Consider the following 10,985-nt stretch of genomic DNA (forward strand, 5'->3'; position numbering starts at 1 on the left):
GGAGAGCCATGAGAGCCCCCCCCCACTCTTATTCCCCAAGGCCACGGACCCCGCGGGGCACCCAGAGGACAGCGCGGAGGTCCCGTCCGGCCGGGGCGAGAGAGACGTTCCTTTTCGGAAGGGAGAGGAAGAAGCAGCTGGCCGGGAGGGGAGGGGAGGGGAGGGGCTTTCTCCCAGCGAGGCTCCGCCCACCCCGGTCGCCCGGCGATTGGAGGGAAGCGAGCAGACACGTGGAAGGGGCCGGTTCACGTGACGGGGCGCTCTCACGTGACGGGCCACCCTCGCTCGCTCTGCTCCCGTTGCAAGTTTTGGGAGGGAAGGAGGATGGAGGGAGAAGGAGAGCAGGAAGAAGAGGGAGAGGAAGAGTGGCTGCTGGAGTCCTTGAGGCTGTAAGTCAGCGGGGGGGGGGGGAGGGAGGGGGGAGAAGAGGGGAGGGAAGGAAAGAGAAAGAAGGGGAGGGGGAGGGGAGAGGGAGGGGAGAGAAAAGGGGGAGGGGGAAAGAAAGGCGGAAGATTGGGGGAGGGGAGGGGGAAGAGAAAAGGAGGGAAGATAGGGGAGAGGGAGGGGGAGGAGGGGAGGGGAGGGAAGAAAGGGAGGGGGGAGAGGGAGGGAAAGGGGAGGGGAGGGGGAAGAGAAGCGGGAGAAGATCAGGGAGGAGGGGGGAGGAGAAGAGGGGAGAGAGAAAGGGAGGGGAAGAGGGAGGGGAGGGGAAGAGAAAGAGAGGGAGGGGAGTGAAAAGGAGGGAAGATCAGGGAGGGGAGGGGAGAGGGAGGGGAGGGGAGAGGAGGAGGGGAAAAGAAAGGCGGAAGATTGGGGGGAGGGGAGGGGGAAGAGAAAAGGAGGGAAGATAGGGGAGAGGGAGGGGGAGGAGGGGAGGGGAAGGGAAGGGAGAGAAAGGGGAGGGGAGGGGGAAGAGAAGCGGGAGAAGATCAGGGAGGAGGGGGGAGGAGAAGAGGGGAGGGGAGAGAGAAAGGGAGGGGAGGGGAAGGGAAGAGGAGGGTGAAGGAAAGAGAAAGAGAGGGAGGGGAGGAGAAGAGGGGAGGGGGAAGAGGGGGGGCCACCCGCTTTGGGCTCCCACTTTGCCTCAGTGGCCACTGGGGAGAGAGGGCTGCTCTGCCCCTTTGAGCCATCCCAGTTGCTCAGTGTCCACCACCTGCCCATTCATTCATTCCTTCATTCCTTGCATCTCTATCCCACTTCTCCCCCCCCCCCCCCCCGTTTTGCCAGGTACAACGATCTCCACCTGTTTGAGCTTCACGATCCCACCAGAGTCATTGAGTGGACGGGAGAAAAAAGTGAGTTTTTGTGCCCAGGCACTTTGGGAACAGCTGTTTCTAGAAACTTACTGTATATTCTGGCGTATAAGACTACTTTTTAACCCGGGGAAATCTTCTCAAGAGTCGGGGGGGGGTCGTCTTATACGCCGGGTGGAGAATCTGCGGTCGAGTATATCTCAAACTCTATATTTTAACTGGAAAAGTTGTGGGGGGGCGTCTTATACGCTGGAAAATACTGTAATAAGGAGGGCTGGCATTTCCCCCCTCCTTCCATTTTTTTGTTTTTTGGGCACGGTGCCATTTCCTAGCATAGTTCTGCTACATCTCGATGCCCCCCCTTATTTTTTTTAAAAAAACTTACTGTCTTGGAATTTTAAAAAGGAACAATGTTCCGTCTGATTTCTTTAGGTATCTGTGTGGCAGGGTATGAAAATGGAAGGAGAAATGAAATCCTCCAGCTTCTCCTGCCTCAGAGGCTGTACGCAAAGGAGAACCAGGTGATGAGAGACCCCCCCCCTCCCTATTTGGGCCCCCGGGGCTCACACCCCAAATTCTGAATAGAGAGGTATTTGTGCAAATGCTCTCCTGGGTCCCTTTCCTGCTGAGGCTCAGGCACGGATCCTGAGCCGCAGGATGGTTTTGGGGTGGGCCCTAAATTTATTTATTTATTTTAAACAGGGCTTATGTCCAGAAAGAGATTTCAAGGTTGAACGTGGTGGATTTTCCGATCACCCGGTGTACATGCTGAAGCACGTGCCAAATACCAGGTCGGTGGTCCTGAAAAGACTTGGCTTCCCCCAATTATTATTTCATTTGTAAAATTTGCACACCAACCTTCCTCCGAAGATTGCAGGGCGCTGAGAGAACAGGATGTTGGACTGCAGGTGAAACTCGAAAAATTAGAATATCGTGGAAAATATCCATTTATGTAAGCAGATGTTTTCATTAGCTACTGGAGTTTAATATATGAGATAGACTCATGACACGCAAAGCGGGATATGTCAAGCCTTTGCTTGTTATAATTGTGATGATTATGGCGTACAGGTGATGAAAACCCCAAAGTTGAGATTGTTAATTTGGGGTTCTCACCAGCTGTGCGCCATAATCATCATAATTATAACAAATAAAGGCTTGAGATATCTCGCTTTGCACGTCATGAGTCTTATCTCATATATTAGTTTCACCTTTTAAGTTTTAACGAACCTTTCCACGATACTCTAATTTTTCGAGTTTCACCTGTATTTCAAATAAAATTTTATTAAGGTTTATAGAGAAAAATACAAAATTTAATATCCTTTCCTTTTCTTAAAAGAGTATTATCTAGATACAATAAAAATACAAAAAGCCGGGGGGGAGGGGGGGGTTAGAAAGAAAGACAGTAAAAATAGGTTATAGGAGAAAAATAGAAAAATAAAATTAGGAAAATCCTTATTTTCTGGTTATTTAGATGTACAAGGCCTGCCAAGAGTATTCAGTACACAAGCGGAACCTAAATTACCGTTATTTTTCCGTGTATAACACGCCCCCACGTATAAGACTCAAAATAGAGAAAATGGGGGGAGATTGAACAGAGTTGTTGATCTTTTTTTGGGCGGTGGGTGCAAATCACACAGACACACCGACAAGGCCCCCAATCGCCTGCACTCTTGCAAAAAGCAGTCGCCAATCACCCACCCAGAAAATGCGCAGAAAAGCTCAAGATACACGTTGATCTATCCACACCTAGTTGCTATATCATAGAAATTACAAGATATAGTCATACGAGTTCAACAAATTAACACGACCCCTAAAAAAACTACCTGACGAAGGTGTGTCCATATCGAAACAGGGCCCTGTCCTGGTTTCTGACCCAGAATTTCGGCTCAATACATGAAACGGCCATTCTGAGCATGGGCTAATATGAATTTCTTGTTACTCAAAAACCTCTTGTATTCTTACACTGTAACGAATTATTGTGCCACACATATTTTTGTGAGTTTGAAACTGTAATCCTTGTTTAAGTTTGTAATTAATTCTTAAGTTTGTTTCATTTTTGACTTGTGAGTAGGGTTTATTCCCACTGTTGAAATTTAAACTGGCCAGAGTTCTTGGTGTACTTTTTTCTTGGTATATTTAATAACAAGAACTCAAGTTTATTTAACGCTGGCTCCAAAATTTTAGCATCTCTCCCCCCCCCCCCATTAAATACTTGGCTTATACACGGAAACATACGGTATTTCTAGTGTCCTTGCAGCACAGAGTGGAGTGTGCGCCCATTTCCAGGGTTTGAGTGTGAGTGGGAGCCCACCTTTTGCCCTGCCCCTTTCTCAAGCATTCCTCTTTTCTCTTGTGGCTGCAGCTTGCTGGTGACAAGTGGCCCCCCAGATGGCTCCCTGCAGGTGTGGCACGTGGGGCAGGATGAAACAGGTGTGTCCATTGGCAAGTCGCTGCTTAATGTATTTTATAATGAACTAGCTGGCCCGGCCACGCGTTGCTGTGGCTGATTTGGTGAAATGGGAAAGGGAGGTGCAGTGCCAAAGTGGAAGTGTTTGCTTACCGACAAAACAAAATAAAATAAAAAAATTCCTTCCAGTAGCACCTTAGAGACCAACTAAGTTTGTTCTTGGTATGAGCTTTCGTGTGCATGCACACGCAATGTGCATTCAGATGAAATGCACACTTCAGATGAAATGCACACTTCAGATGAATGCACACTTCAGATGAAATGCACACCTCAGATGAAATGCACACCTCAGATGAAATGCACACTTCAGATGAAATGCACACTTCAGATGAATGCACACTTCAGATGAAATGCACACTTCAGATGAAATGCACACTTCAGATGAATGCACACTTCAGATGAAATGCACACTTCAGATGAAATGCACATTTCAGATGAAATGCACACTTCAGATGAAATGCACACTTCAGATGAATGCACACTTCAGATGAAATGCACACTTCAGATGAATGCACACTTCAGATGAAATGCACACTTCAGATGAATGCACACTTCAGATGAAATGCACACTTCAGATGAATGCACACTTCAGATGAATGCACACTTCAGATGAAATGCACACTTCAGATGAATGCACACTTCAGATGAAATGCACACTTCAGATGAATGCACACTTCAGATGAAATGCACACTTCAGATGAATGCACAGTTCAGATGAAATGCACACTTCAGATGAATGCACACTTCAGATGAAATGCACACTTCAGATGAATGCACACTTCAGATGAAATGCACACGTCAGATGAATGCACACTTCAGATGAATGCACACTTCAGATGAAATGCACATTTCAGATGAATGCACACTTCAGATGAAATGCACACTTCAGATGAATGCACACTTCAGATGAATGCACACTTCAGATGAAAGCACACTTCAGATGAAATGCACACTTCAGATGAATGCACACTTCAGATGAAATGCACATTTCAGATGAAATGCACATTTCAGATGAAATGCACACTTCAGATGAAATGCACATTTCAGATGAAAGAGGGACATTCTCTACAGACACCCAGGTCAGGATGACATGATGATGTCTTGCAAGGCAGGATATGAAACTTGGTTGCTCTCCATATAGATGTTCCAGGATGTCTGATAAAAGGGGATTTACGCCATTACTGTCAAAAGGGAAATTTTTGCTTTGCTTTGCTGATAATGCTGGACATACGGAAATCACTAATGAGCAATGCCTAATAAGGGACATGTATCCTGAAATTTTGGAAGGAAGAAGTAATCTTTATAGGGTCAATAGGAAGGGCTATGCCCAAGTTTATTGGTAAATGTTGTGGTGCTTTGTGTGATGTCAAAAGGGGTACAAAGGCCGAGGACCCAGCATATAGTTCAGTTTGAGCAACTCTGCAAAAGCGCTGGAGAAGCAGGGAAACGCAGAAGGAAGCGTAGCTGGACACCACTCCGAGTGCTAAACTGGTTTTGAGGCTTTTCCAGTTACAACCAAAAGCCCAACGGTGCTCGGTCCTTTGGGAACCATTTCCTACTGGGCCTATTGCTGCCGGCAATAAAATCTTCCTTTCTTTTTCTCCAAACCTCTGTGCCTGTGATCCTTGAGAGTTATTTTTCTTTTCTTTCCCCCCCCAAAAGAATTTATTGGATTTTAATAACAGAAATACACAAAACACAAATACATACACTACAAAAACCACACAAAATACAGACAAACAAACCAGTTATTTACTCATCCTTATCCTCTTTATAATCCTAAACTTGGGACTTCCTCACATCCTCTCTTCTGCGTTCATTTCTGATCTTCTTTAGTAACTTTGTAGCATTGTTAAATCTACTTTCTTACATTTAACCTTAATCTTACAATTATAATCCACATATCTTAAATCCTAAATCTTGTTCTTATCAAATAAAACATCATATTCCACATCTCCACTTCTTTTATCCTCTCTTCACTTAACTTTGTTGTGCTGTAGCCTATAATTCTTCTGATTCCAATTTCAAATGTATAAAAAAACAACACATATTATCAAAACCTAAACATTTCTTACATCTCATAGTCCGTTTCCCCTCTGGTGTCGGAGTACCGTGGTCAGCCTTTATAATATCTCTATTAATTCTTACTTTACCCCACCCCACTCCTGTCCATCATCACCGTTCCCTTTACATTCCCCATCCCCCACCGGTCTCCCCCCAACATTCCCCCAGTCCAGTTTCTTCTTCTGAACTTCATATTCAGTTTTGCTTCTTTCCCTTCTGTTATTTCCTTCACTTGTTCTTTTTCAAAGGCAACTGGGTTCACTCGCAACACCACCTGCCCCGACAGGGCATAGGGACTCGGGGATTGTGGGAGCTACAGAGAGCGTAGAGACACACACACACACAGCCATACCTTGGGGGTAACTGTATTTCCCCTTCCTCCCCCCCCCCCCCCAGATGTTATTAAGCTTCTCTACGCTATCCGTACCGCGCGAGGAGAGGAGCACTGCTGGGCGAAGATTGCGACCGCTTTCTCCAAACCGGCGTGGGTCCTTCACGGCCTGCGGGTCAGCGATGTTCAGGTGACGGAGCTGGAATCCAGGAGAACCGTCTTCGTGGCAGGTAGCTTTCGGTCTCGCAGGATAAAACCCTCTTTGCCAAGCTGCTGGTCTCCCGCCAGCCCCAGCGACCCCTCCAAAACGTCTGGAGGTATGCCAGATTGGCAAAGAATGCCCCACAGGATGGGAAGTTCTGAAAGGCCCCCGGCCTGTTGTTGTTGTTGTTCAGTTGTTCAGTTGTGTCCGACTCTTCGTGACCCCATGGACCAGAGCACGCCAGGCACGCCTATCCTCCACTGCCTCCCGCAGTTTGGTCAGACTCATGTTAGTAGCTTTGAGAACACTGTCCAACCATCTCATCCTCTGTCGTCCCCTTCTCCTTGTGCCCTCCATCTTTCCCAACATCAGGGTCTTTTCCAGGGAGCCTTCTCTTCTCATGAGGTGGCCAAAGTACTGGGAAAGATCACCGTATTTATCCTGCTTATGTATTTCTCTTCCTATGATGCCAAATAGAAAGGCTCCTGGGTTTTTTTTTTTTTTGTAAATGTGTATTTCAACATTTTTTTCAGTTCATTATATATCATTTCCCCAAAGGCCTTTACTTTCTTACAAACCCAGGGGCAAGAAGGGTTTCAGACCAATTAGTAGAACAGAATTGTAGAGCTGGAACGGACTACGAGGTTCACCTCGTCCAACCCTCTGCAACGCAGGAATCTTCTGCCCAACATGGGACTCGAACCCACGACCCTGAGATTTAAGAATCTCATGCTCGACTGACTGAGCTATGAGACTGCTGTCTGTCCCTGGCCTGGAAAGCTCACCGTATTTTGCGTTCCTGTCCATCAGCTGAACCCAGCGGACAGCAGATAGCCAAATTGCAAAATCATAAAATTCTCGTGCCGTAAGGAACCACGATCTATTCCAAATCCTTGCAATGCAGGAATCTTTCACCCAGCGAGGGGATTGAACCCACAATCCTGAGATTAAGAGTCTCGTGCCCCAGCTACCGATAAACCCCTCAAAAGTTGCAAGAAAGGAAATTCCGAATAAACACCGGGAAGAACTTTCTGACAGGAAGAGCCGTTCGAGTCGGTGTGCTCTCCTTCCTTGGAGGTTTTTAGCAGAGGTTGGGTGTCCAACTGTCACGGATGCTTGAGTTGAGATTCCTGCATTGCAGGGGGTTGGACTGGATGACCCTCGGGGGTCCCTTCCAACCCTACAGTTCCACGACCCCCTTGTGCTCTTGTTCGCTTCTGTAGGCTCCACAAGCACCGACGAGATTGCCACACTGGAGTTCCTGGACGAAGCCGCCGTCCTGGCCTGCGGCACGAAGGGGCAGCTGTTCCTGGCCGACACCAGGCTGCCGCAGGGGCTCCTGGGGGTCTCCGAGGATGCCCACGTCTCTGAGGCGCTGCCTGGGAAGAGCTGGAGTGCTGGAGTTTGCTGCGGCCCACTGCCATCCTCCGGGGACAGGCGGCTGGTGGCCCGCCTCTCCTCTGCCGGTCGTGTCCTGCTTACGGACCTCAGAAACCCCGCGAGACCCGTGAAGATGGCTCAGTGCTGTGTGCCCACGGGTGGCCTTTGTGGGGCAGGGTTCCTCTCTGTCTCCTTTTCCCCTCTGCTTGGAGAACACCTGGCCATCTCAGGTAAGTCTGTGCGGCAGAGACCTTGGTATTTTTTGGTCCCGTTTGTGCTGCAATTTGGGGGTAGGGAGAAATTTCGCTGCTAATGTCATGCTGCTAATTATTATTATTATTATTATTATTATTATTATTATTATTATTATTATTATTAATTTGTACCCCGCCCATCTGGCTGGGTCTCCCCAGCCACTCTGGGTGGCTTCCAACAAATATTAAAATCCATTAAAATATCACAGATTAAAAACTTCCCTAAACAGGGCTGCCTTCAGGTATTTTCTAAATGTCAGGTAGTTGTTTATCCCCTGGGATAAGGTGACCATGGGGTTTCGGCGCTCATCTCGTTTTGAGGCCAGGGGAGACGCCGTTTGTCCGCAGACAGCTTCCGGGTCATGTGGCCGGCATGACAAAGCTGCTTCTGGCGAACCACAGCAGAGCACGGAAACGCCGTTTACCTTCCCGCCGGAGCAGTACCTATTTATCTACTTGCACTTTGACGTGCTTTCAAACTGCTAGGTTGGCAGGAGCTGGGACCGAGTAACGGGAACTCACTCCATCGCGGGGATTCGAACCACCAACCTTCTGATCAGCAAGCCCAAGAGGCTCAGTGGTTTAGACCACAATGCCAACCGCGTCCTAGTCCTGGCTCGAGGGCTTCACAAAGCCCGAGGGAATGGGTGTGTGTGGGCAAGTCACCCACCCCAGGGACCCTCTCTAGCTGGAGACACAACCTTTGACTTGACAGGGGAGCTTTTGGCAAAACAGCCTCGGTTCTCCGCTTCTGTAAAATGGGAATCCTATCCAGTGGAGAGCTACCCTTTGGGCTGGGTTACAGTAGCCTCTTGCCCAGCAGCCAGGCTCTGCAGCAGAACCTCCCTTCATTCTCCAGAGTAGCTGCTACCAAGCTGCGAAATTGCAAATATTTTAAATGCTGTGAAGATCCTATGCCCTTTTAAAATGTGGTTTTTTGGGGGGAGTGGGGAGTTACTGGGTTGTTTTTAATTTTGATTATGTATTTTGTGGTTTTATAGTTTATATTTTATTCTTTGAACTGCCCTGAAACCTCCAGGTGTAGGGTGGTATATAAATTCGATTAATAATAATAATAATAATAATAATAATAATAATAATAATAATAATAATAAATAAATAATTTCTTATTTATACCCCGCCCATCTGGATGGGTTTTCCCCTGCCACTCTGGGTGGCTTCCAACAAAAATAAAAATACATTAAAATATCACACATTAAAAGCTTCTTTAAACAGGGCTGCCTTATGTTTATTACTGTAATATGTGAAGCTATTCAATAAATGTTTTTCTTTGCAAAAAAAGCAAAATATTAAAATACAATAATTCATCAAATATTCAGTTACAGGTAGGTAGCTGTGTTGGTCTGCTGTAGTCAAAATAAAAAATAAAAAATTCCTTCCAGTAGCACCTTAGAGACCAACTAAGTTTGTTCTTGGTATGAGCTTTCGTGTGCATGCACACTTCTTCAGATACACTGAAACAGAAGCCACCAGACCCTTATATATAATGAGTAAATACCCCTTCTGAGTCATACCCCTCCCCACTCCCTCACTATATTTAAGGATCTGGTGACTTCTGTTTCAGTGTATCTGAAGAAGTGTGCATGCACACGAAAGCTCATACCAAGAACAAACTTAGTTCGGTCTCTAAGATGCCACTGGAAGGAATTTTTTTATTTTTTATTTTGTTCTAAAAGTCAGACAGTTGTCTATTTCCTTGACATCTGATGGGAGGGCGTTCCACAGGGCGGGCGCCACCACCGAGAAGGCCCTCTGCCTGGTTCCCTCTAACCTCACTTCTCGCAGGGAGGGAACCGCCAGAAGGCCCTCGGAGCTGGACCTCAGTGTCCGGGCAGAACGATGGGGGGTAGAGACGCTCTTTCAGGACAAAGGATGTCTAGGGTTTTGAAGGTCAGCACCAACACTTTGAATTGTGCTCGGAAACGTACTGGGAGCCAATGTAGGTCTCTCAGGACCGGTGTTATGTGGTCCCGGCGGCCACTCCCAGTCACCAGTCTAGCTGCCGCATTCTGGATTAATTGCAGTTTCCGGGTCACCTTCAAAGGTAGCCCCACGTAGAGCGCATTGCAGTAGTCCAAGCAGGAGATAACCAGAGCACGCACCACTCTGGCAAGACAGTCTGCGGGCAGGTAGGGTCTCATCCTGCGTACCAGATGGAGCTGGTAGACAGCCGCCCTGGACACAGAATTAACCTGTGCCTCCATGGACAGCTGCAAGTCCAAAATGACTCCCAGGCTGCACACCTGGTCCTTCGGGGGCACAGTTACCCCATTCAGGACCAGGGAGTCCCCCACACCTGCCCGCCCCCTGTCCCCCAAGAAACATTGCTTCTGTCTTGTCAGGATTCAACCTCAATCTGTTACCCTTCATCCATCCTCCAACCGCCTCCAGGCACTCACACAGGACCTTCACGGCTTCTGATTTAAAAGGATTTCCGCGTTGCAGGGTGGGTGAATTTCGGACGACCCTCGGGGTCCCTTCCAGCTCTGCAGGTCTATGACACCTGAGCATGGCTGGAGCAACATTTATCTGGATGTTGCATGCGCGGGTGCAACCACGGGGGCCTGTGCCCCTTCTCCTGTTCATCCTCCGCTGTTGGGGTACAGTTTCACCTCCAAATACCAGCTGGTGGGAACCGCAGGGGGTGGGTGGAGAGGCCCTGCTTGTGAGAGAGCAGGATGCTGCCCTTGCCAGGGCCCCGATCCTGTTAGGTACCTTCCACGCTCCTTCCCTCTCCTCCCTCCTTTGCAGGCTTCGATGGAACCGTGCGGGTCTACGACACACAGCACTGGGGCCCCTCCGTGCAGGACGCCAAACCGGCCTTCGTCCACAAAGGGCACGTCTTCAGCGGGGCGGGCAAAGCTGGAGTCGCAGCCCCGGTCACCACAACCCATGCCTGGCACCCCTCCAAGCCCCGGACGTTGCTGTCGGTGGCGAGCGACGGGTCGCTGCACGTGTGGGACTGGTCTGAGCTCTGCGCGGCCAGCTAGCCCATGCAGCGTGTGGTTCCCGG

At 48.4% G+C, this 10,985-nt stretch overlaps 1 protein-coding gene across 1 annotated transcript; it reads left to right on the forward strand.

Moving 5' to 3' along the window:
• The first annotated feature begins 302 nt into the window (after nucleotides 1-302).
• WDR73 (WD repeat domain 73) lies at nucleotides 303-10,985 on the forward strand. The gene is made up of 8 exons (XM_033145917.1): nucleotides 303-389; nucleotides 1,228-1,295; nucleotides 1,686-1,774; nucleotides 1,956-2,044; nucleotides 3,616-3,683; nucleotides 6,181-6,345; nucleotides 7,541-7,927; nucleotides 10,724-10,985. The coding sequence occupies exons 1-8, from the start codon at nucleotides 325-327 to the stop codon at nucleotides 10,960-10,962; spliced, it is 1,170 nt and encodes a 389-aa protein (XP_033001808.1). The 5' UTR covers nucleotides 303-324; the 3' UTR covers nucleotides 10,963-10,985.

The sequence above is a fragment of the Lacerta agilis genome, chromosome 4, assembly GCF_009819535.1.
Source record: "Lacerta agilis isolate rLacAgi1 chromosome 4, rLacAgi1.pri, whole genome shotgun sequence".
NCBI classification, from domain to species: Eukaryota; Metazoa; Chordata; class Lepidosauria; order Squamata; family Lacertidae; genus Lacerta; species Lacerta agilis.